This window comes from Eleginops maclovinus, chromosome 4 (assembly GCF_036324505.1).
Source record: "Eleginops maclovinus isolate JMC-PN-2008 ecotype Puerto Natales chromosome 4, JC_Emac_rtc_rv5, whole genome shotgun sequence".
NCBI classification, from domain to species: Eukaryota; Metazoa; Chordata; class Actinopteri; order Perciformes; family Eleginopidae; genus Eleginops; species Eleginops maclovinus.
The window spans coordinates 27,976,593-28,004,371 of NC_086352.1; the positions used below are offsets into that span (position 1 = coordinate 27,976,593).

Here is a 27,779-nt window from a genome sequence, read left to right on the forward strand (position 1 = left end):
ATCCGTGGTGATGTTGTGACCTGTGTTTCTAAATCTACTACACAACTGCTGGACAAGGTTTTCCCTCAGATTCTTCTGAACTTCTTCCCCTGGTTGTCTCCCTGTGTAAACTATACCATCTATTGCATAGGGGATGCGTGCATCACAAACCCAGAAGATCTTTAGGCCGTACTTGGTGGGCTTGCTTGGCATGTACTATAAAAACTTGCACCTCCCCCTGAATGGCACAAGCTGTTCGTCCACAGTGACACAATTACTGGGGATGAATCTCTGTCTGCAGTTGACCAGGAACAGGTCCCATTCATAGCGGAAGGCTGCCATATGGTCTGTTTCCAGTCGGACGGCTCTGGTCCTCTTGTCATCGAAGCGCAAGACACGGCGAATATCTTCAAATCTTCCTACAGCCATACTGGCATTGTACATGGGATTATGTAAAGGACTCCCAAACAGCTCACGGACTGATACATGCCAGTTCTTCTCACTTCCTGCAAGAAGGGTCAATCCAATGAAGGCCATGAATTCATCTTTGTTGACATTTTTCCACTCTTTTCTGGTAGCTGCTGCTACTCTCCGTCCCTCCAAGTTTGTGCACTTCATCACCTCTTGTATTATATCATCAGTGATAAAGAGCTCCCATGCATCTTTTGGTGAAAAAGTGGTGGTAAGCCCTTGTGCAGGTCCTGACCGACTTCTGAGGAAATTGTGGCTCAGTGTTCTGCCCTGGGTGGGAGGTAGCTCGCTCCAGTAAGAGCCCTTACGACTCATTCTGTTGGATGTGATTTGGACTTTCTTCTTCAGAGGACTCACAAGAGGAATCTTCTGTGTCTAATTGATCCTGTTCAGTTTGTAGAGTTGGATTTCCAGGTGGACGACACACTGCCACCTGGACAATAGTCTGGGTCCTCATCATCTGAGATTTCAGATTCTGACTCCAACCCCGTAACTGCCTCTCCATCATCCAGCATCTGTAGGACCATTTCAGCTGTGTACCTAGCAGCCATGACGCCTTTAATATAGTAATGTTAGCTATCTTAGTTAGCTAGCTATAAAGTAGGCAAATTTGTTGATAATAACATACTCTTTCACACAACAGTCATGAATGACACACACACACACACACACACACAATATTTTCTGAGGATAATACTTACACGTATCAGATCTTGCTGTGTAAAATAATCTTCCTGAGGGGTGACACTTCTGATATAGTCTGTGTGGTCCACAGTTAATGTATTCCAGACAGCCACAGTTGATAAGAATCAAAGGTTCCCTTAGATTCCATAGAAAATGCATGTGGGTAATTTTTGACCCACTTATGGAAGCTTGGGGTAGTAATAAAAAAACTCAAATTTCTTAAAATGTAATTTAAATGGCATGATATCAAAAACATGTTTTTTGAGGAATACCTGGAATATGAAATGATAACAATTTTTCATTACGAAGATATTTTAAGTAAACAACCTCACCGGGTCATTTTTGACCCACTTATGCATCTAAGGGTTAAGACGAAATCGATCAATTATTTGTGTGTGCAGTGAAGATTGGAGATGTAATGTAACTTTTATTTTGTTTCATAAAACCTCAAATAAACATCTCAAATTGAGAAAATAGTACAAATTGTTTTTAACCTGCTTTCCATAAAATAAATAACACAGAAAAATATAGATTTTTACTTTTTTTTTGTCACTATAACGTTTTGGTTCTAAATTATTTTTAAAATGTATGTATTTCAAGGTTTTTGTAAGGGTTACTACTAAATTACAGTGTGGTATATGATCAGAAAAACTTGCTTGCTTAGTCTTTTTAGTAATAAAGCCAGATATTTGCAGAGATGATGATGATACAAAATATGTGCCTTTAATGAAGGTGAAGATTTCACACCTGCTGTTTCACTGTGACATTACTTTAGCCATTTCTGTCAGACAAATAGATTTCTAGACAGGAGAAAAATGTTACATGTTATTAAATTACATATTAAATGTCTATATTTTTTATTTAAGTTATTTTAGTAAAAAATGTTGTCTGATTTATGTGAAAAGTTAAAATTCAGGTTCCTCAGTGTCATAGTTTGACAATAATATTCATCTTTCTTAGTTTGCAGTTATGACAAAATGGTTATAGCTTGCTCACAGCAGGAAACAGTTAGCAATATGTTTAAGGTTTTCCACTAATTAGCAAATGCAAAACATGTTGAGAGCAGAGAGAAACGATTCATCCTGAGGCCCGGGGCAGAGAGGTGAATCGGTGTGTGTTATGGGTGGGGTGCAAGAGATCCTTAAAAGAACCCCATTCAGTCACAGGGGAATGCTGACGCCATGCGCAACCCACTCTCTTGGGCAAATAGAAATTTACTGTAATTGTATTATTACTATGAGTCAGTGCCATGTTCTATTTGCCTCGACTGCTGCCACAGAAACACTTAGCTCACTGAGAGGTGGACACCAGGTGAAAGATGTGATTGTCGTCTGTACCTGAATATCTGGGTGTTGACCCCTGTCGAATGAAGGAGGCCTGACTGATCTCCACAGTCTGTTAATTATATAAGTTTAACACTTAATATCCTCAGGTAGGAGCAGAGTCCTTAAAACACCTGAATCAATTACAGAAGGTAACACCCAAAGAGTTTTAATTTGTTAAAGATACATGTGAGTACAAACATTCAGACATTTTAGTTCTCTTCTATTATTTTTTATTTTCTATTACAGTTCCTTGTGCAGAGAACCCGTTTTCATAGCTGCAGTTTGACCTGCATTGTCCTCAAATCGACAGTATTTTAGAGTTTGAAAGAATTTAATTGATATTACTGGTGTTAGTTGACCATGTATAAAATGTAAACAAAAATGTCAACACCCACTTCAACATTGTTGCTCATTGATGTGTTTTCAATAGTTTTTGATGGAGCTATTTGGCACAAAACTTGAAGATAAAGTAGACCTTGAAACAGTCACATTACATGTGTTAGTAGATACATTCACTGTTGGTTTTGGAGTTGTATTTTATTAACAGTTCTCTTTTAAATCAGTGAATATAACACACTACAACAGACGCATGTACATATTGTAAATTGAATTCTCAGTCTTTGGTTCATCATGTAGCAGGAGACAGTACGTATGCAGGAGGCACAGCCCCCAGATACAGCAATAATGACATAAACAAGCACTCAAATGAAAGCAGTCAAAGGTGAAACAAAGCAGGCATTTAACATTGAAATGTTTACAGTGAGGTTATTTCCTCTGAGGTTATAAACATGAAATAGATAGCAGGTTCGTTATACTGACAATTGTTCCACAACACTATGCACTGCACAGCATCTTGGGATATAATGAAAACTAAAAACACAGAAAACAAAATACTCAAAACAGCCAACATGACAAACTGTGCAATAACAAGCAGGTTTCATATAATCCGCAACAGATTAAATATGAGCAGTAGTGTATTCAGCCTGTCTGTGTGTTGCTGATGCTGCTGTAGTCTCATATGATGAACAACAAACACTGGCTCGTTCCAGCAGAGACTCAGTTACTGTGAAAACGATAAATAAAAGATCATGTATTCATATTGTCCACAAGTCTCTGCTCTAAACAAATGTTTTACTATACGGTTTGTGGGAATAGTGTGCTTATCTTTAGGGCTAATATCAGTCTTAATATCTAATATCAGAATATTCCATTTATGTAGGGTAACTTTGACCAGATGTGAAACACGTTAGCGGTGTTGAACAATCCCAATAGCCTCCATCTTCAAAATGTATACCTCTGAACAGTTTTAAAATATCATGTTTTCTCTGTTTTTGTAATGGACTTTTCCACGCTGGGAGATTGTTTTCAAGCTGTATTACAAGAAGGATTTGGGAAAAAATGACTCTTCATAATTATACTAGGAACGAGCATGACTGATAATAACCGTTGGGGAACTTTAAAAGCACCTGTACAACATATCACTTTTTTGATGTCTCACACCATAAACCAGTTGTAAAGCAAATCTTGATGCATCACCAACCATCTACAACAGTCAGACAGTGAACCAGATAGATGTGATCTTTGATAAAACTTATGGAACAAAGTATCCCAGCAATAAATTCACCACACAAAAATAAATCACAACACACAATGCAAATAAACTCAGAGCAATACAAATATTATATATAATTAAAATATATTATGAGGGACAAGGGATCAAAACATGATGTAGCCTTCGAACTATTTACCCTTTCAATTCATCTTCACTAAAATAAAAAATGGATTTGTGATGCAAATGTTTTTAAATAATGAACTCCTCTTTTTTCTTTTTCTTTTAGTGAAGCCTGCCATCAGATGCCGTCCTGCTGGTGCTCGGCTGTGTTCTTTTTGTGGCATTCACTGTGGCGACCGAGAAAAACAACAATAGTGAGTTAACATAATTCAACACCGCTGCCTTACCTGCAGAGAGGTTTTTCCCAAGGTGAACAAAGGGGAATTCACATAGACTGCACTCACCTTTAGTACATTTCACTTGGGGCTCCTCCCACTGACCATCTGCCTTACATCGGACAACCGGAGGATGGCGCTGTGAAAACCCTGGGTTGCACTGATAGCGGATGATGGAGTTGACAGGGTATTCTTCCCTCTTGTTACCAAACATATGGGAATTCTCCACCTCAGGCGGGGCGCCACAAGACACTGAGGACAGAGCCAGAGATAACAGCATCACACCATGTGCCCATCTATATCTTGTTTTGAGTTTTTTCAGCACAGTAGGCAATACTGCTGTTATCACACCAATATCAATCAATACTGACAATCTATAATTGTAGGCCAAACTTGGTCTAAAGCAACACAAGAGGTCCCTCAACAAAAGCCTATGGGATTTTTCCATTTGATTTACGAATATAGCCCAAAATAAGATGTGGCAACCACAGGTTTATGATACTTAAAGGTTTTGTTCAGGAGGATCGTCTTTACATGTTAACAATACTTTTATGATTTTGAAGTGTGAATGCAAATGCAAGAATTAAAGGTAAGATAAGGCTATGAGTGAAGTATATCAGGGTCGCATAACTTCACAGCAGCACCTCTAAGCTAAAAGCAGCTAATATTCGGCGTGAAGATGTCTCATTTAGTCACTTGTTAGCAACTTCCGTTTTCTATGCCATATAATAGCTTTGGACATTTAAGAGTGGGGTCATCGTGTAGGTCCAAGAACAAAATAAAAAGTATCTTTAGCTTGTGTTAACCACAGACATTATTTCAGGCAGCTACACATGAAGTAAAAATAGATTTATAGACTAGGGAACAGGAAGTTGTAAGATGCCAAGTAATGATCCGTTTTTGGACTCATTTCTGCGCCACTGTATGTGTGCTCTGTGTCAATGGGTTCCCTCATACCTCTGCTCAAATGATGTAGAATTACCACGCAACGCTGGAGCTCTGGGACTTTTTTTGTTGCCTTTTAGCTTTTTTTCTTTAGTTTTACCTGACATTTCCAGGAGCCACACACATTGTTTCAGCAAACACGATTTGAGTAGCATTCCAACACATTTGCCATAGCAACTCTATATTACGTAATTTTACCTCCAATGTCCACAAAAAGTAAGTAGCACAGCTTAAAAACCTCAAGTTAAGATTTTTTTCTTTTTTTCTAACCAACATACCGGGGCCTTTCTTGCAGGTGAACGGTAGGTGGTAGTTGCATGGCACATCGTTCCACTGGCCGTTGTCATACCAGATCATCGCCACACAGTCTTCTGATGAGTTGAAGTAATTATCAGGCTGGTTCAGCTTCCAATTCTCGTATTGCTACAGAAGAGAAGGAAACATACATTACTACAAGGTGAACTCAGACACAGAGAATAGGTAAGAAGGACCACTATGTTTCATTTGAAAACATATTCTGCACTGTATTCTGTACTTAAGCAGGATAATGTTCTTGTTCTGTCACCTTCCACATGTCCAATCTACTGCAACACTATGCATGACTTTAGAGAGAGAATTTCCCAAATATGTGCATGACTTTTCCTTTTTCCCTATTGTTGCATCTCTCTCTGCCCTTCTCCAGGATCCTCTATGCTTAAGGCGCAGACAGTAGTACTGTGTTCTACAACGCACCATCTATCATTCATTTCAATGAGGCAACAGGTGTTCTAATACACAGCAAAAAATACAAGGTTGCCAGCAACAAAGTAAAACCTGGCTCATGGTATTACAAACTGTTGTGCGGTGTGTTGTCTTCTGAATCAAACTGGACTTATATATTCACACTGGTACCTGAAGCAACAGGCTTCCACCATCGCAGCAACATGTTTTAATAACAGTGCTTAGTTAGAGCCGAACACATTAGTAATTTGTTTTTGTGCTCGCACTGGTTTGGTAATTATGTGCCTTCAGGTCAACCCTGCTTGAGTTGAGGTAGGTGGAGTGGTGCAGCTGAGGTTGTTTTCTATGCAGACCTGATCATGTAGTGCGTGAATTTGCATTTCAAATGCTCAGAAATCCTATCACAAGAGCAAACAGCAATTTTCGTTTCTTTAATTGTTTGATTTAAACGCTCGTCTCTAAAGTGAACTGATACACATTAAGATGCGAGTAAGAATAGAACCAAAAAGAAATTAAAATGTAGCTTCTGAGGTTTGGTTAATGAATAAATAATGAGTATATAATGAATATGATTTGATTGACAGGAAAGTAAAGCAAAGAAAAAATCGTTACTGGATAATTTAACATATTAAAGTCGCTGAAGCAGAGACATATTATTAACAACAGTGGGCCCCTTGTGAAAGAAATGAAGACAATACGCTCTTTTCAAGATGCTAAAAGACACACACAATGTTGTGAGCTTGTTTTTCGTGGTTGTTTGCAAGTTTGTTGTTTTACTTCTTATTTGAGTTGTTTTGTTTGTCTGTAGTTGTTTTGCATCCATTTATGGTCATGTTGTGTCTGTTTGTAGCTGTTTTGATGGACTTTCCTATCAAAGTAGAGTCATGTAGTGTGGAGGTCACAAGTAGTCTTTGATTTAAGGGTTCACACACCAAACAGACAGGTAAACACCACACCTATCCATACTATACTTGGCCCTGCCTATATAAGTCCTCACTCACCAGTGGAGTGCCATCTGTCCAGCGGAAGTCATTCTCTACTGTCTTGTCATTCAGCCCGATCCACTGGTAGGCTTTTCCGTTTGCTGCGGGACAAAAAAGTTTTGAGATCTTAGATCTTTAAATCGTCTCCATCTCTGTGAACACAAACAGAACAAAGAACATTATGCACTCACAGTTGACAAAGTCCTGCTCCTCTGGGGTGATGATGCTGGCCAGGTGGGCGTTCTTCTCCCGACAGCGCTGCTCTGCATCCAGCCACAACTCTCTGTCAGAGAAGTGTAGGTAGCAGTTCCCCTGAAACTTAGTCCAACCGTCTTCACAGTGCTGCTCATCTGCAGCCGCAAGAATCAACATTCATTTCATGTATGGCATATGCATTTAAATATTCAGCATAGTTTAGTACATGTTTTCAATTTGTTGGCATCGGGAACTGAAATTACTCAGACAACTACAAATGGGTTGGAAAACTAAAGCACAGCATCAGATGATGAGAAGTTCTTGCATATTCTTATCATTATTTCTGCTCTCTGAGCAGTATTAGCAGCTGATGAAGTGCTTGATATTTTTCATAACCCATGTAGTGTTTCAGTTATACATATTGAGTAACTGTGTTCAGTGAGAAGCATATTTTCCCATTTCGATGCCCCCAGTTTCTTTTGGCATCCATTGCAAGTCTGACGATGGGCAAGGTTTCCATTCTGACGTACCAAACAAACGTCTCAATGCAGAATGGAAACATATTCATCAGCAGAGCCCTGCCCAACAGTAAAGCAGGAGTGAGTTTTTCTTTTTACAGCTGCGTTCAAAGGCTTCATTCATTCTCTGGCTCCACCGTCATTACTTAAAGGATCAGTTCAACCAAATTACAAGATATTTTCACACTTTGTGCCTGAACACCTTGACAGCAGTTTCGATAAGAAGTACTTTATATCAAATAATAGTTATCCCTATAACAGTTTTACAGCATGTATAAAGTTTATGGTGGGTAGGAAGCAGTTCAACCAAATTACAAGATATTACAAGATATGTTGGGTGAAATGCTTGGGTACTATATAGGCGTTATCACTGGTTAGCCAGACATGCTAACATTAGCAGCTTTCTTTCGACAAAAACAGTTTAATCAATTTTTTACACCTATTGGTGTTATTTTATTAGTTTTATTTAAAAAAATGAAACAACACTACAATCCATTTATAGTTTAGCTCTTATAGAACCACATGCTAATCTATTTGGCAAATTGAAATGATGACAATCTCAACAGACCTGCCATTCTTATAAAGTTGTGTAGCTACTGTATTATAATCAAGAAAATGGTTTCCCAAAGACTTGATTGTTCAGTGACTAATACTGCGTAAGTACTGTAGATGCTTCATGTATTCTTGTGATTTGGATAAACCAACCCTTTAGTTGCTTTTATAGCTTTTTGCCCTTTAAGAAAACACTGTCCCATGGCCAATTAAGGACATCAAAGCTACAGGTTGGCATCTTCGACTTCTGGACCACTGGGACTCCTCATGGAGCCCCAGTGAGTAATGATGCTGGTGATGTTTAGCATCTCTCTTTCTTTAGTTGTTTTTGTGGGGCTGTTGTTAGTTTAGTTATTAGCTGAAGCTGATCTCATACCGATCTCACATCGTTCCCCTCCGTAGCTTGGCAGGCATAAGCATTTGTAAGAGTCTGCACTCTCCACACAGGTGGCTCCATTGGCACAAGGGCTGGGATGGCACACATCTACCTCTGCAAGAAAGGGGGCGGGTGAAACTACTGTTTAAGCGTGGGGTGCGGATGGGAAGTTGTCCAGCAAGTAATGGAGTAAAAGCAGTGATAAAAGGACTATCACACCTCAGGACAGATAGGACACCTCAATACTGCAGGCGGCTGCAACCTCTGATGCAAACTACTTACTGCAAACTAAATTACTATCCATGTTCCTCTGTTTTTGATCAATCTTATTTTCAGGTTACTAAATTATGAAAATATATTCCAAATCTGTTTTTATCTCTTCAAAGAGAATATATAATAATTATTATATATGCAGTAACTTTATGTTTGAATCTTTGGTTAGTTGCAGCCAAAAATCAGTATTCAAATGCCAGCAGGATGAGAGCACCCATATGGTGCCAGAAAGCACATATGTTGCCTCGGGTTTAGCATGCATACAGCAGAGTGGAGGCGGCGCACTGGCACAGCAAACCAAAAACAACATAGAGGCTGAAGACTGTGATTACAACGGGTGACACAGAGGCTGTATAACCTCAGATGCAGAGCTGATTAACATTTGACAAGGACCCAAACATTCAAACTGCCACACAAACACAGAGACACATAGAATGACACAGACACAATAAACATAAAGGGTATCAAAGAAACATAAAACAGAGACAAAATGTGATGCAATACATGAGAACAGGGAGGGAAAAAAAGGTTTTGTTAAGTGTAGTAATACAGTATACAGTCAACATAATCACACCAGTTGAATATATCGGAAAGTATTGATTAATAAACAGAATGCAAACAAATAATCTAAAACATGCATAGTTGAACAACATACATGTAGATACAGAGAAGTGCAAGTGGAAAAGTCTGTCAAAACCTAATGTCATCTTGCAATATTAAATTATAGGAAAAAAAGCGGTCGCAAACATTGTGGGACTTACCGTGGCAGACAGCAGCCCCATCCTCTACTATGCATAAACTAGCACCACAGGGGTTGGGGTCACAAGGGTTCAAACCTAGAAAAATTTCAATCAATTTAGTCAATGACTATGCTTCTTTCAACAGAAAGCTGCATTTGTGTTCATCAGAACTGATGAAGCTGTAGCCCTCCCTCTAAATTTGATATTTTGTAAATATAACTTGAGGGACTTAAATGCACCCTCCCTCTAATTTTCATTAAAATCCATACTTAACAGGCGTGTTGCTATAAGAATACAAGTTTATTTTTGTATTCACAAGATACAATATGTTTGTGTTTTAATGCAGTACTGTAGGTTTCATTTTGATGGTGTGTAAACCCAACGATGACATCTCAAATTTGCCTAAAACAGATCACTGAACCAAATTGACGAGTCAGCCTGAAATTGATCAGATGTCAATAAAGCTGATGAAGTTAAATTGCCCTTGGACAATACTAAGAAGTCTTAACAGACATTGTAGATTTCTGTAAAAGCAGATTAAAAAACTCTAGTTTGATGCTCCAAGGTCTTTAATGTATGCTATATTTTTATAATTTAACTGCCTATTGGACAGACATTATCCAAAAACAAAAACAAATATGCATTGCCCTGAAGGTCCATTTCTCAGATATTTTTCCACAAAACGCAATCCATAACATCCATTTAGAAAAGGGCCATCAAAGCCTAGCTCCATATACTCTATCCTTCCATTTCCCAGAATGACACATTTCTAATAATACAAATGTTGACTTACCCTCCAGTGAATCAGTTCCTTTCACAAAGCCTGGTGTCTGCACAGAGGTTGGTGTAGCTGCTGTAGGAGGAGCAGCCAGTCCTGTGGGGGCGAGTACAGGGTATGGAGTTCCATATACGTCATCAGGGAGTTGGGTTGGTTCCACAAGACCATGGGCTTCTTCTGGCTTTATGGTGCTCTCTGTCAGTTCCCAGTTACTGGATTGAGAGGGTGGCACCATAGTTGGCAGATTCCCAGATGAAGATCCTGAAGAAGAGCCACTGGCAGTGGACAAGTGGTTGTCTCCACTGCCACAGTAGAAAGCACTGCTGCCACTGCTTCCTTCTCCACTGCACTCCGTTGACCCGTGTACAAGTTCCATAGACAGTGTAGTGTCTCTGGATACCTCTGATGTAAAATCCCCACTTAAAAATGTAACACTGCTTTCTTCTCCGCTCGTTGAGGACTCAGATCCAGACATTCCTGATCCAGAACCCGAGATGAAACTTGAGCTTCCAAATCCGGACACATTTTCACCACTTCCCTGTCCAGAGCTGTACAGTAAAAAACCAGAGGCTTCCTGCTCTCCAGAGGATGACACTGTTAGGTCGGTGAACCCTGACCCAATAAAGGTCACGTCTGAGGAGAACAACCCAGAGCCACTTCCAGAGGCTGAACCACTGAGATCCCCACTAATAATCCCAGACCCTGAGAAGTCTCCAGAGCCACTGAACGCCAGTAGGCCTCCACCAAGCTCATACTCCTTGTGGGTAGTAGAGATGGATGCATCGATTAGTTCTCCATCTATTAGTAAGATCTGTGAGTCTCCACTTCCCGAAAACTCTCCCGACTGCCCACTAGCACTTCCAGAAGAGAACCCTGATGGGAAACCACTAAACCCAGAAAAGTCCTTGCCGGTGATGAAACCGGACGACATACCAGAAAACGGTTCACTTTCACCAGAGCTGTCTATGGAAGAGCCACTCTCCGCAGAGCTCAAACCAGATCCCGACAGATCCCCGCTACCACTGAGCACTCCAGAGCCTGATTCAGGTGAAGGGAATTTAAAGATTCCTGTGCTTCCCTCTCCAGCTTCTTGGGGTCCTCCTGAAGCTGAGCCATCTCCAGAGACAATGCTGTCCATTCCTGAAAAAACAACAGTAATGCCGGATCCTTCACCACCGAGAGCTGATCCAGAAGAATCTGCACTGTTGAAACCTGATGCTCCACTGGACAGCTCGGCACTGCTGGCCAGGTTTCCAGAACCGGATAGGTCTCCAGTACCAGATAGGTCTCCAGAACCAGATAGGTCTCCAGAACCGGATAGGTCTCCAGACCCAGAAAAATTTCCAGAGCCAGATGAGTCTCCAGAGCCAGAAACGTCTCCAGAACCAGACACATGTCCAAAACCAGACAATTCTCCAGAACCAGACGATTCTCCAGAGGTGACATGATCTCCGGAACCAGACAGGTCTCCAGATCCAGACAGATCTCCTGAGTGACCACCAGAGGCACCATCAACCGCAGACCCCGAGCCAAAGTCTGCGAAGCCAGAGCCAGAGCCAGACCCCGAGCCAAATTCTGCGAAGCCAGAGCCAGAGCCAGAGCCAGAAGTCTCCACAGGAATAGGAGCAACAATGGAAGGACCAGCTAAAAGGACATATAGAAAGAACAATTTAGGTCCATTGGAAATAAAGACATTTGAAAGTTATTTGTTAATTTAAATATGGCTTACCAGGTCTCAACAAATCAGTAATTGATGTTAGGTTAAGCAGGGCTGCTTCGATATCTGTGATGTTCAGTCCAGTTTCATTTGCAATTTGTAGTAAATCCGCTGTTATCAAAAAAAGATAATGATAAATGAATGATGAGGAAAATGACAATCCAAAACGAGCTTGTTCGATATAAGTCAAGTGTTTACCTCTGAAACAGTATGCATCAAACCTGGCATCAAGTTCAGGGAAGCCTGTCTGGTTGTGGTGAGAGTGCACAGTGTGTACTCCTGATTTCCCTCCCCCACAGCCATTACGGGGTTTGTTGATGGGATAACGAACACTGCGATCCACTAGCCAGCCAGCGCGACACTTGTCAAAACCTATTTTCCAGGCTGCGTACAGCTCTCCAGGGGAGGCTAGTACTGCGTTCTGCTCTTGACAGCTAGAAGAAGCTTCATCATAGTTGAGACCCTCAGCAGAACCCACATGGAAAACTTCCCCTGTGGAGCAGGAATGTCAATACGGTGAAAAAGATAGAAAACAAATAAGTCTCTGGACTTTACGAAATGTTTTCTTACCTTTGATATCATCAATGTAACAGTACACATCATATCTCTCATCTCCTGGCCTTAAACCATATGACCGAACTCCAGGTAGTTCCCCCAGATCTCCATCACACTTTTCTCGAGGAAAAACAATGGGATACCTAGAAAACAGCAAAATTGGTGACTTTTTGTTTGGTACAAGATTCTCTCTACCTGTTCTGAAAATGTGTTTTGTATTTACCTTACAGTCTGGTCCAGTAACCATCCAGCATCACACTGGTGATATCCAGCTTGGTATGCTGCCTGTAGCTGCTTTGGCGTGGCGATGGAGGCTCCAACACTTTGGCAGGCCAGCTGGGCCTCAACAAAGGTGAAAGCATAGCGACTGGAACCTGAACGATAATGGAACACTACACCTGCACCAAAAAACAAGGGACATCGTCATAAGGGACACCAAATGGACTTTCCATGTGATGTCACATTCATCTAAGCATGCATCAGCAGTTCTATTACTGACCAGTAGGAGGCATCACAAATCCTTTGCTGGGTTCCCTACGTGTGTCGGGCCGGGCGGTGGCCAGTTCTATCCGGTCAATGACCAACTGAGTGTCGTTTGGCGGCTGAGGTAGTGGCAGCTGGGTGGGGCTCTCTGTGAAGTCCACTAAGGTAGGCTGCTGAGTTTCCACCTCTCCAACCACCTCACTCTCTGTAGTTGTCCTCCTGAAGAACACCTCTGGGCTCAGTGTCACCGTAGTAACACTCAGCACACCACTTCCTTCTTCTATGATGCCTGAACCTTCCTCATCAGGGGACTCTGAATGTGATACAGAAGGGAGTAGTTAGACATCTTTGCTGTGGATGTGGCTATGGTGGGTCATAACTTAAGTTGGGCTTTATTTCCTGGTTATCTAATTCTCTTTTTAAAAGGGTTGAACTACACTTACAACAATACTAAGAAAATAAAAAAGAAGAGTTAAACCAGCTACACCAGCTTACTCCGCCAACTTAAAACTGTTCATGCATAACTTTAATAGGGGGGAATTGAGTCTCCCTGCTGATGCCTTGTTACTGCTGAGGGTTCATTCAAAGAGTACAGTTTTAATATCAAATTTCAAATGTCTCTTGACAAGAGGATATAGTGTAAACGTTTATCTGATATTGAGCAGAACAGTGCTTTCAGTGTCATTCTTTCTTAAATTGATAGCTTACCTGTGTAGCAAAAGGCATCGTAGCGAGACTCGGAAAGTGGGTATCCTGTCTGGTTTGTGTAAAGATACACAGTTCGCACCCCCAGCAGACCCCCTCCACACTGTGGCCGACGGATGTTAATAGGGTAGCGGACGCTCCGGTCTGCCAGCCAGCCGGCATTACAGACATCCATCCCACCCTGCCAGGCCAGGTAGAGCTGACCAGTAGTGGCCAACTTAGCTCCCTGACTGGAGCATGCAACCTCAGCCTCAGAGAAGGTGAACTTTTCTGCAGAAGCAGCGTAGAAAACTCTCCCTGTATGAGATAAGAGAGGTCAATAACAGTCAAATAGGAGTTTAAAATACCCACACCTGAAAATGTAACAGAATCAATTGCGAATCAGCGAAGTAGCAGTGTTCATTGCAGCATACCTATCATCTTCACAGTGAAGCAGTAGACGTCATAAGTCTCATTGAGGTCTCTCACTCCGTATGTCCTGACCCCAGGCAGCTCCTCTTTGTCGCCATAGCAGTTCACACGAGGATCACGAATCGGGTACCTTTAATTAAATGGAGATACGTTTTGTGTCTCTCAGATATTTGGTTCTAAGCACACACTGACATCTCATTGCCTCTGCACAGCGACTTTAAAACTACAAAACCCAACTTCTTCTTTTCAGATTTAATTTTATTTGTTAGTCCAATTGCTGGTCCACTAGAAAAAAAGGCTTCCTTGAAAGATTTACAAGATGCTTTGGAAAGTTTCTGTCAAGAATGTATTTGACATGAGCTTCAAAACATGCACAACCATGCTTAAGGTCCCTTAACAGTCTCACAATAAGCACTTTTCAAGCCAAGTAGGTAAATGAATAAAGGTGTTAGGTGTGTGTTAGACCCTTTTTACAGTATAAGGTTGTTTTTCGCTTTCCATAACACTTTCATTTTTCACGATTGGGAGTCTTAAAGAACCGGAAGAACAGGGGCATCAGAGATATGTTGAGCAACAAACCTGACGGTCTGGTCGGAGAGCCAGCCAGCGTCACACTGATGGAAGCCATCATCGTAGGCTGCTTGAAGCTGTTCCGGTGAAGCCATGACCTGCACTGTTCTGCATGCAAACTGCCTTAGCCTTTTCAAAAGTCAAACTGTAGCGGCCAATGATGGCCCGGTAGTGGAACACCATACCTAGAGAGTAAAACAAGTACTTTATTTAAGCTGAACAAACTTTTCATAATCGAAATTTGCCAGTATGCAGAAATCCTTTGAAAACAACCCCCCATCACTTGAAGCATGAATGGCAACCCATGCACGACCACTTCTAAGTTTGGTCTATTCACAGTTACCACACCTACAAAGATTTGGCAACCAATGAGAGGACAACATTTTTTTTTATGGATAATAGGATTTCTTTCTTCTGGCTTATTGTCATACCTTGAACCTGCACATGGACGATGTCGTGGTTGTCCTCGATGCCATGCTGAACCTCACAGCGGTATACTCCTGTGTCATTGGACCGCAGCTTCAGATATCTTAAGGCTAGCATCTGTAGAAGTCATGGGGTAGCCCACCAGATGAACTCTGTCCAGGTAGCCCTCGGTGATAAGCACCTGTCCTTCCAAGGCCACTAAGATAGTCGTGACTTTTTCTTTGGTGACGTGGCTCCATTTGATTCGATGAGCAAGTGGAGCGGTGGTGGGCGCTCCTGGGTCTGGGACAGTGTGGTCCTAACGGGAAAAAACCAAAATACTATTCACCGCCAATTTCAGTCCATTCTCAGTACACATGTATAACCTCTCTAACTTATTGCACACAATCAAATCCAGCACAAATCCAGACACTGAGCAATGTTAGCTTTGAATTTAGAATTGTGTTTGTTTTGAGTTGTTGAAGTCTATTCTTCTTTCTGCTCTGGTTTTGGTTTACACCAACTCCTGAGAAATATCTGTCTCTTGAGCTGCTGAATGTTTGACATCCTTCACCAACTGGTCTCTGTCTCCTATTTGACGCTCTGCATGTAGTCTTAGTGGGTTGATCAGAGCTTGCTGATCGAAAATAATGCGAGCTCTGAGACTGAAACTCCAAAATAAGATGCAAAGGAGTCTCTAAAAGTGGTTAAAAGGCTTGAAAGAGCTGCAGACTTAAAAAGGCTCTATTAAACGTGTTGGGGGTTTCCCTTTCCTGTAGTGTATTACAGGTTTTTGTGTATGTAAATGGTCTGCAAAGGCTAAACTCCCTAAGTTCCATCTGGACAGAGTTTCTATCCCACACCATTAATTGAATATTTAGATCATGTGTATGGTGGCTTTGTTCCCAATCTGACAATATATTTCTAACCATTCTATGAATGATAAAGTGGAAACCATATACTGGTCGGATTACACACCTTAAAGTAACACGGAAGTACCAACGTTGCCCCCAATAGAGGACGCTGTGGCTCCTCCAGAGGAATGCTCACACTCAACACATCCTCCGGGTCTGTGGAAGAGATGAGAAAGACTTTTTGGTTAATGCAATCCAAAGACATGGCGGCATCATGCATCGAGGACAACATTCTGAAACAATTTATCCTCTGCAAGAAAACTCTTATAAATTAATGAAATGATTAGATGCCCTTTATGATTTTGCATTCTTACCCATAAATGTGTGCTCTTCATAAATGTAATCAAATGCTGCTGAGATGACATGTTGACTCACAGACAGCAACACAATCCACCTTATCATATTTTATCTGAAAAGAAAAGAATGGAAATTAGCAGAAATCCAAGTGAATATGATTATCAGTCAGTGCTGTGTGACATACAGCATATAGAATAAATCATAATGATGTTATCTTTGATATCATATTTTCTACAAATGTGTCATTACATCAACTTGTGTTTGGAAAAGTGTGATGGCTTGTCTGAGATGTCTGATTTCAGCATCAAATTCCAAAACAATAATTTGGTGCAGCAGAATTATACAATGAAATCCAGAAGTACAAACCAACATCTCTTTCTACACACCGAACACATGGAAGCACTATATAAAGTTACATCTCTTCATTGGAAACACATGCTGCTGAGTATTCCAGTGATCCTGCAGTTATACTGGCATGAAAGTCTGCTCTGTCTGTATGAATGTGCTTCTCCTGGACCTGACTACATTCTTCCTCACTGGGATTAGGACTGGGATCATAACACTCAATCGAGTAATTCTGCCTGAAGTCTGCCTTGTTTGAAGTCAACACTTCCAGTCCCAAACAGACATGAATACAGTTTTCCTTCACACAGCTTCACAGTAATGACATTCCATAAGGGAATAACTCCACCACACATTTCTGCGATGCGATTACAACACTCACTAACAACCAACGCTCTGATTTTTTCACAGGGAAAACAAGGAGCTCCAGTTCTTTCAAAAGTAAATGTTTTTCTGTCATTCCATTAGAGTAACACTTCCTGCTCCTCCCTCCTTCCACAGTGAATGACTTTTTCCAAATTGAATTTGTTTATTTATTCGTATCCATACACGTCATAGGGGGAACACATTATCACACATTGTGAAATATGCTACAGACATCATGATATTTTAGTCTTAGGACAATCATTGATAAATCTAACCAACCTGTAAACATGTGCTGAATTATGAATTCATATTAACTGCTTGTGTGGCATGACCCACGAGGGAATAACATATGGTTGCTCTTTTTGCATGATACCTTACTTTTGTTTTTTTCCATTCATTTTGTATTTACTTTTTGCCTTCTGCTATGTTTACTTGTGCTTTTTTAGGCCCTGGAAAACATCTTACATGATGCTTCATGTTTTACATGAAAACACAATTTTCTTCCGAAGTTAAACCATTACAGAGACGTTTCTGTTTGTATGGCCTTATTTGCCATCTAGCAAGATTCAAACCAGAACATGATGACATTTTTTTGTTGTTTTCGTAATTTGTCAATTAAATTTTGATAGAAACAGTATCAACACAGGCCTGATGAAGCAGATCTGATTGGTATTTGAGTGTGTAAAGAGTTACTATAAGTATATTCATTTTATTACTGTTTTAATATATCCTGGTCTCAGTCTGTAGAGTTTATTTCAACACAAGTTATTTTTGTAAGTGCTCAAATGTAATTGTTCTTTGTTAAACATGTACACACAGATTCAAACCATCATTCACTGTTATGTTGCTTTGGATCTGTTATAGATTATAGCCTTGGGAGGTTTTTTTCTACACTTAAGACATGTTGTTTGATTCTGCTTTTGATGGTAAGATAAAGGTTAGCTTTATTTGCTAATAATGTTGGCTTGTTTGTTTCGTCCATGTTTGGATTTTGCCAAAAGGAATCTGAATTGACCGTGAATTTGACTTGAATGTAAACTGGTTATATATACCATTAAGAATATTTATATGATTTCCTTAAACCATGTCCCATACGCTCAATGCAATGCTTAAACCTATTACATGTTCTCTAACCGGACGTCAGGATTTATCCAACACTCAGTTTCCAGTTTCTTCATCATACATGTTCTAAACACTTTACAAAGTGTTTGAACACTCTGAAAAATGGTTGAAGAAAGTTCACACTGAGCTCATTCAGCTGCTGTGGTCCATTCCCCGAGAGAACGGGGCCCATAAGAGAAGACCTGTTCCCCCTAAAGTCCGTATTATGGCAACTCTGACGACACCGAGTCCTTTGTAGACAGAAGCTTTTTCCATCACGTCTCAACACTGCTAACATTGAGGCAGCAGTGTGAGACATGCAGGGAGGGGTTGAAGGGCGGGGGTGTGACACACATGGGACAGGGCTTGATCCTCACCTGTCCATCTCTTCTTTTAAATTTCCTCCTACATATACAATTCTTATATGGTCAGGTTTAGAAACGTAGTCATAATGATGATAATCAGAAATGCCTCCTCAATAGAAATAAATCCTAATCATTTTCCAGTAATACTCCTAAGGGTATATGTTTTATTGAGTTAATTGATTTATTGCAGTCTTTTTATCAATAATATCTGTTTAAAAATCTGCTACTACTAAAAACAATTATACCTTTTGCCGCCAAAAATGTACTGTATCTTATTAAGGATATCATTTCTATAGTATCAAGATATTATGATTATAGATTTGTTTAATTGCTTAATTTGCTCATTTTAAATGTTTTTAGTCAACTTTTAATGTTCTAATGGTTTACATGGTTTTTAAAATTATATATAAATATGAAACCAGAAGATTAATATGTTTCAAAAATGAAATACACAAATACAGTTAATTTCTATAAGACGCTTTGAGAAGAAAAGTACATGATAATAATGGAATTATCATTCACAGGTAAACCATCTTTTTAGTGTAAGAAACATTTCTTACAGAATAAAGTTTACTTAAATAATAACAAAAGGATGTTAAATAGCCCAAATGAGGATATATGAAGAATACAAAAAACCACATGTATTTAAATACTAAATACTGCTCACATGAAATCAGCCTGAGATTCTTCATAACTCTAACCTTACTATCATACAATTTGCCTACACATAATCAATAATAAACAAAGTACATCCATCACCCACCTGTTGCAGAAATATCTTCCCTTCTGTCAAAGTCAAACTCTTCTTCTGTGGTGTATTTTTGGGTTAGCTGAGCTCTAGGTTGTGAGTTCTAAGGTCCAGTGAGCAGCGAAGAGTACAGGATGCTCGGCTGTGTGCAGAAGAAAGAGATGGGGAGCAGGTATGCTGGTCACACCCCCTGAAACACTGCTGTAAGGCTGCTCACAGTAAAACATGAGGTGCTCTGAGTACAGCCTTCCATTAAAAGGTTGCATAGGGGGAGAAGGAGTGTGTAATTTTTAATGTAAGTATGAAACAAAAACACCATTATTTAAGATTTCCACACATTCCTATGAAGCATTGTACTTTCCATCAGTAGATAGTACATTAGACTGTAAACGGAGACCACCGAGTGCAGAAATTCTCATTCAATTTGTTCACATTGTAGAGACTTTCATGCGGAATGGTTAACATTCTTACTGTGAAGGTCTGCCAAAGAATACACTTCAAACATACGTATATTTTATGTAAAAATGCATCTTTGTCTTATTATGAGTACTGTGTTCCTTTTGTTAATTATGGGAACATATAAATGATATTGGTCAGAATCTCAGTTTAAGGGTTGGTACTTCTTAAGCTCTTTGTGGCCTCAAGGTTTGCCTTATATTTTTGAACCTGTCAACTTTTCAGTCTACGCTAATTTTACTTCTTTTAATACTGTGACATGTTTTGATGCTTTAATGTTCAAAAAGGTCTTTGTTTTTCTCATACGCTCTGTGCTAAAGCCCCTCTTTTCACCCTCTTTCTGAAACCAGTGCCCAGTCTGCTCTGATTGGTTAGCTGGACGACTCTCTTGGTCAAACGCTTAGACATGTCCCGCCCCTTAGCCTATGATGTGCAATGTATTGGAGCACTTGCCAATAGGAGTGCGAGTTTCACATAGTGATGTCATTGTGTTACAGGAGTATACAAAAGACACGTGGTTTTCACTGCACAGAAAGGGGGATATAATTTGTAAAAAATATATTCAAAAAAACACAAGCTGTCAGACAAATGTAGAATTAGAATTTCCCTTTCAGTGGAGTAAAAGTAGCATGAAAGGAAATGTTCAAGTATGTTATTCAAATATAAGTACTGTGTTAATGTATTGAGTTACATTCCTCCACTACTGTCCCATAATGAGGATCTTTGAACCAACTGCCTCACATTTCACTTGCTTCTCTACTCTGTTGTCCTGCCATCACCTTTGGGCTCTTTACCGGGCCCCTTAAACATTTGAGAGTATCCCGCCTCGCCCCTTTTACTTCTCTCTGCTGCTCACTTTCACTCCTGAAAAGAGACTGAAGACAAAGCTGCTCTTTCACTCAGGTACCACCGAATGCTCAGTGTGCAGGAAAACAGCGACATGTGCAGTCACAGAGTATTCACACACCTAAAAATGTTGTTTCTACTGATACTAATGAACCAAAAACATCACATAATAGTAAAACACAGTGACCATTTAAATGCATAACAAATAAGTTAATATTGCTGATAGTAACCAGCAATCATCACCATGTACAGTAACACAGCTGCTTAGATTAACTTAAGATGATGTTATATTAAATTATTCCAAGCAGGCAACACATGAATATTTCTATTGTAATAGATTTGCTATCAAGTAAGAGGTTTTAGTTGAGACAGCAGGTAGTTGATAGCATTAAGAGTGAGATGTAACGCCCCTTGTAGAAAGGATGGAGAAGAGTGCCCTGCGGTCTGGCCATGTGAGAGATTTTTGAGCTTCTTATACCTAGTTCAAATGTGCAAAAGCAAGACTGGAGAAGACTCTGTCAGAGTTTAAGGATGTTCTATCTAGCAACTGTTTGTGGAAGAAAAGCAGAGGCAAAAGAGGCTCCGTGTTCAAGAGCAGTCTCTCAGGCAAAGCAGAGCAGATGGATGAAAGAAAAGTGTAAAGAAGAAGATACAGGAAGCGGGCAGCATGAATCAATCCCAGGAGCTTTCAATTATTTGACCAAACTCTAAATGGATAGGCGAGGATCAAACAAGTCTTTTATTTTTAGGTGAATAGGAGTTTTTGATGGTTTAAAGGTAAATTAGGTCATAGCTAGAGAATAGTGTTGCCTGTTACTGTGCCCAGTCATTGTATGCAGTACAGTCTGAAATCCTCTAAAGGGCACAAGAATGGGGAGCATGCTACAAAAGAGAGGTGTAGAGTTGAACTTGTTCATGCTGGATTTCAATCTGAATGGAGTTCAGTAACTGAATCAGAGGATGGAGACTCTGACCAGTATGGTGACTTTGAGTCAGCAATGCTTTCTCTGCAGTGATTAGATTTTTCCACTTTAGGTATATTGGTCTGGAGTTTTTGAGTCAAGGTGTCAAGGCCACAAAGTGTGATATTTATACTGGACGCTGTGTCATTGCTAAATGATTAAAACTAACTGAACAGTTCTCTCAGGCTCCACCTTAGCAACCTGTCAACAAAGTTTTGCAATGACGTCAGAATGACGATCACCTGAAAGACTTTTATGAGTCCGTCGTTTTTATGTTGTAATCAGTAATGGCAGTTACAACTGAAGAAGCCAACAGTGTTGAATAAATGACAGTTTAAGTTAAATCCTTAGAGATAGGCAGACATTTCTTTTTTCACAAGCTTCTTTCACAGCAAAGGCCACTTCTGGAGGGCTATCTGAGAATAGAAGAAAAGTGATGAACGATAAAGATGCTTTTGTAGTCTTGAATTAAAAGTCTTTGTTGCTGAATTTTCTTTTTTAATGCATTTTCAGAACTCAACACCATCTTAAGAATGCTTATAGTTCTAATAGCGTTTAGTACTTATGCTAAGCTAAGCTATCCATGTTCTGAACCGATACACACAATAGATAGTGGTATACATTTTCCTTTATCTGTTCAATATTTAGCAAATGTTTAATAGGCTTGCACTCATTCAAAGACAAAAAATAAGCAATTCAACATTGTGTCAGTTTAAATCGTAGACTGTATACAGGGAGTGGATGGTGTCACTTACAAGGAAGCCCCGCCTTAAATCATACACAGTGTTACTGACCGTTTTACTCTAAATGTGGATTTCAATCTACATATTAAACATTATGCTGTATGACAGCAGACTTACATTTGTTATTTGACAGCCAAACACGCTTAAGGAAAAGTAGGGTAGGGTCATTTTCTTATAGACATCTATACAATCTGACGTTGTGGAGCCTCCCCTGCTGGCCAATAGAGATAATGCAACATAAGGCACTTCCATGGTTTAAGTCTTTAGGCCAGGAGGTTGACCCTTGATTCAAATAAGGTCCTGCAAAATGATTTAATAACATTGTGAGAAATATATTTCAAATTGTATGTATTTGTACATTATTTTATCATGTATTTTCAATTGAGAAGAAGTCCATTTGTCCTTCTCATAAAATTATTTTGCCTAAGGGTTTGTCTGTTCAATGTTCTGTCGGGTGTATAAATGACTTTTCAGAGCTTATGTGCTTCTTGTAACTACCATTTAAACAAATATTCTGACCAAGAAGTTTCCCTGCAGTGGGGAAGTCTGCTCTCCGCTGCTGAAAGGAGTTTGTTAGAAACCTCTCAGGAGAACATTTGTTGAAAACACTAGGTGTTTATTTTTTCTGGCATTACATGAATGGCTGCTCTATACCTGTAGAAACAAAACGGAGTCTGCAGCTTCAGCTTGTACAGATGATGAGGAACAAGCCTTCTTGCTGTAAAACTGGCTCTTGCTGTACATTCTTACAATATCCACAGCCCCCCTTTTGTCTGAGTACAAATTCAGCATGACATATAAAACAGGACTAACATGCACAGTGTTTAATCTAATTTCATCTGGAGAACAGGTTTTGTAGGTTTGGAAGGATCTAGGATTTTGTAGGACTACAAGAGTAAAACTAAAACTTACAAAGTTATACCTTGACTGAGCAGATACTCGGACACTGACAACTTTAAACCAGGAAAGAAACTGATTTACAATACTTTAAAGTATTCAGTTTACAATTAAAACAACTCATTTATCAATAGATGTCCATTTTCTTCTTCTTGAATGCGCCCTTTTCTTGGATGCATTAGTGGCACAGCTTTAGAGATAGCAATGTTGAGTGGTTGATAGGGGCAAACTTTTGGTACATTTTCTTTTTTTTGACTTATTAAGATGAACTTTATTTATAATATTTGGGTTTCTGGATGCACAATCTTCCAACAAACAGATGGATCCCTGTGAGCCTCAAGTACTTTTTGAGGGAAACTCAATTGCTTTCTGGATTGTGTTTACAGGCAAAGTCTTTTTTCTACTTTTAAAACAAATATCAAAAAGATTTGTAATGATTTAATTAGTCGTTGCACTGGTTTAGTAAAGGCTTGTTGAAAAAGAAAGTATTGTTTTAAACTTAATCATCAAGAACCTCTTGTTTGTTCTCTCAAAGCCCTGCTTATGTCCCAATAGTGTCTCGCTGATGTCACATGAAAGCCCCTAAGAGTACAGTTAGAGTATGACCTCTTTATGTCTGTGCATGTTCATGCATGTCTACGTTTCTCATTCAAATTGAGAATAAGTACATCCATATCTGTGGACCTGTTTCTGACAGAACACTGTTACACTCAGGCGGTGAATAGAGCAGACGTTCTTCTCAATGAGCAGAGCTGGAAAACACAGCTGATAAAAAGACAACATTCACCATGCCGCTGCCTGCCTGCATTTACTCGACACCAAAAGTCATTAAATGCTGCATTTCTCGCATAACTGCACGGGTGTTGTGACACGTGCCTTCACCCACTGAAAGAGGTCTTTCACCTGTTTTATGTGGTTTTCAGACACCATACACACTGTGCTGCGCAGGTCACAGGACATGTTCACATGTAGTGTTAAACTAACTTAAAGCAACTGTAGCCCCTTGATAAATGGATTTTCCTGCGTAACTGTTATAATTTACACCCTCTCTGGGCAGGTTTATTTGTAGAGATTAAAGTGAAATAAATACTTCAGAGGTTTATTATTGCACCTGATTTCTATAATAACTGTGATACAGAAATGTCCAAAATGGAGCATTATTTGTGTGTTATATTAGGCAAGTTTACATAAAGCAGAGTTACCAAAATTGGGATAAAGGTGTAGGATTTTGTGATTGATTACACAAAAATTCAAATGTAGTGTACCCCGGAAAAAGTAAATTCTTCTGCAGTCATATCCACACTAAGGTGAGTAAATCCAAAAATGACTGTAATCAGAATATATCTGAGATGCTGTAAGCCCACTCTGTGATGCGATGACAGCAGAAATACATTCACTGTCAGTTCACGACTTACCAATATTTCCCATCATCCTCTGGTGAAAAATAAACAACCAGACATTCTAAAGGTTGTTTTTTTTGTTTAATTTTTTCAAGACATTACAGGTGAGACTAGACAAGATAAGACAGCAAATGTGAGATCTTATGGTGAGGGGTGTGTGTAGCAGCAATGGTGCAAGATGGCTAAGGATCTGTTGGTCCGAACATTTTGTGTTTTGCAAATACAGTATGTGGTATTTGTTTTGAGGAAGATGATGTATCCTGCTTTGGATGCTCCAGAAACTTAGTCCTAGAAACAATTTATTGTTCTGTTTTGATCTTTTCCTCAAGATGTTTGACAATGCGGGAATTAGAAAATATAACTAGACTTATACTTCAATATCATAACCAGCCGTGACTGTTAAACAGAAGTGCACATGTGAAGGAGAATAATATGAAGCACTTAGTTGAACCTTATGGGGAAATTTCCACATGCCACACCTCACCATATACAGGTTAAGGGGTTACCTCATCCACGTGACTGGGTTCACATTTATCAGATGGGCAGTTTTAGAAACAAATTGGTGGTATAAACCCACCCAGGTCTTGCATGGGCCCAGAGACCAGAGTCTGGAAAACTGCATTCATAATGAGCCTCCTTGTCCCAGTGTGACCTGCTGCTGTAAGTCACAGAGAGCGTACCACCCCTGATTTTGGCTAATGGAGGCCATATGAGGGTGAAGGGAAGCAGAGGGCCCCCACCTCAAAGAGGCTCTTTGTGGCAGGAGCTGCCAGGAGAAGATGGAGATAGTTAAGATAAATCTGGCAGAAAATCTGACAATCTAAACTTGATTTAAAGTGTATGTAGGCTGAGGTGATGCAACACAAACACCATGTTTGAAAACCAACAGGGACAAGGTATGTTCACTTATAAACTGACAATATTTGTCCAAGTGGTTGCACCCTCTCCTCGCGGTGTTAAGTGCGATTATAGTAGAGCCTTGTTTAGCCCTTAGCTGTTTATAAAATGATCTTTTCATAAACAGCATAGCGGCCCACTATGACCACATCTGGCCTGCACACAGGTATGTAACGGTCAGGGTGGTGCAGTGGTCAAACAGACAGGCTCAGAGACGCTGACGTCAATGTTGGCCTTACATCCACATTGGTTTGCTCTACTGACTCTCTGTTTGAGAAGGGGAAGGTCACCTATTAAAAAATGCTGAGTTTGAGAAGGAGCAACAAAAACTCCTGGTGTTGGATTTATGCAAAATCTTATCGTCTTAATTTGCTCATCACAGCTCTTTTAACAGTGGAAATAATTTAAATTACTTTACAAATTGCTACTGGGTGAATTAAGTTATGAGTTTGTATCAATATGTTTATTTACAAGTTGATTCACATTAATTAATAACCTGAATCAGTAAAGTAACTAAAGCTGCCAGGTAAATGTAGTGGAATATAAAAATAAAGAAGCACAACATTAAAATACTCAAGTCAGATCGAGTACCTAAAGATTTGACTTAGGTACAGTACTTGAATAAATGTACTTTATTACATTACACCACTGATCACTTTATTGTTGCAGCTGTTAAAGGTTAATCTTATTTTAATAACTTTATATAGCCTACTGAATAAGGTGGCAAAGAGTAACAACAATGTTTTGTATTAATCTTAAAAATACATCCTATTAGATTTTTATAAACATGTTTTTATTATATCTAAATCTGCAAAATAACTTAAGTTAGCAAATTAGTGAACCAAAATAATAATAAAGAAAAATATTATTTTGTTTAACATACACACAAACAGGTCAAATGTACTGAAGAGTAAGGAGGCATGTGTATATGAAACTCAACTCCAATAAATCCGAAATCCTCATCATTGGTCCTGACTCCCTCTCCCACTCCACCCAGAACATCTCCCTTAACATTGAAGGCTCCACCATCACCCCTTCCACCAAAGTCCGTAACCTTGGAGTTAGCCTGGACCCCACTCTCTCCTTCCTCCCCCATGTCAACCATACTACCAAAACCGCTTTTTTCCACCTCCGAAATATCGCCCGCCTCCGCCCCAACCTGTCAACTACCGCTGCAGAGACACTCATCCATACATTCATTACATCCAGGCTCGACTATTGCAACAGTCTTCTATACGGCACCACCACCAAAGTTCTCAATAAACTCCAATATGTCCAGAACTCTGCTGCACGCCTCCTCACCGCTACCCGCTCTAGAGAACACATCACACCTGTCCTCCGTGAACTTCATTGGTTTCCAATAAAACACAGAATCAACTTCAAAATCACCATGCCCCCTCCCTCAGGTCAGTCTCTGCCAACCTACTGCAAGTCCCCCGGACAAACCACCGGACCTGGGGCGATCGGGCCTTCTCAGTTGCAGCCCGATCCCTATGGAATTCGCTTCCCTCCCACCTCAAAGTCTCCCCAACCCTCTCTTCCTTCAAATCTGCACTAAAAACACACCTTCACCACCTAACTCCCACCATCTTCTTCTTGTTTTAACCTCTGTTTGTGTTTTGAACCCTAGTATAAATTAATAAATGATCTGTTCGCATAGTTCTGATAGGGCAATATGAAAGGGTCTTTGAGTACCGTAAAAAAGCGCTATATAAATGTGATTCATTATTATTAATATTGTTATTATTATTATTATTATTATTATTAATAATAATAATAATAATAATTGTATGTATGTGTGAATGAGATTGCAGGGCAATGGAGTTTTGGTTGTTTTAACATGTGTAATAGAGAATCACAGTATTTTACATTTAAAAAGATTTGTCAAAAAAACCTGAATATTGTCTCTCTTGAACGCTAGAGGCCGCTAACGCTCCTCTGGATATTGTTTCTCATGCGGTGTGACTTTGGTCGTTGCTTATTGGCCCATGTGTCTTTTCCGGTTTAAAGTAATGCCTTCGTAGAGTCGTCCTCTTCTCCTATTGGTTGTATCAAACTTCAGTCAACATTGCGTCAAACTGGAGAAAATAAGATTGGTTTCACATGCAAACTG

At 39.8% G+C, this 27,779-nt stretch overlaps 1 protein-coding gene across 1 annotated transcript; it reads right to left on the minus strand.

The window, feature by feature from the left end:
* Window positions 1-2,609: 2,609 nt before the first annotated feature.
* LOC134862579 (aggrecan core protein-like) lies at window positions 2,610-19,578 on the minus strand. The gene is given in 21 exon segments (XM_063880577.1): window positions 2,610-4,358; window positions 4,476-4,658; window positions 5,630-5,774; window positions 7,073-7,155; window positions 7,246-7,404; window positions 9,730-9,804; window positions 10,502-12,130; window positions 12,216-12,314; window positions 12,402-12,695; window positions 12,774-12,901; window positions 12,982-13,156; window positions 13,258-13,554; window positions 13,950-14,243; window positions 14,360-14,487; window positions 14,937-15,025; window positions 15,027-15,112; window positions 15,359-15,446; window positions 15,448-15,651; window positions 16,311-16,402; window positions 16,561-16,655; window positions 19,481-19,578. Coding segments are annotated over 20 exon segments (4,401 nt in total). The 5' UTR covers window positions 16,649-16,655; window positions 19,481-19,578; the 3' UTR covers window positions 2,610-4,293.
* Window positions 19,579-27,779: the final 8,201 nt, after the last annotated feature.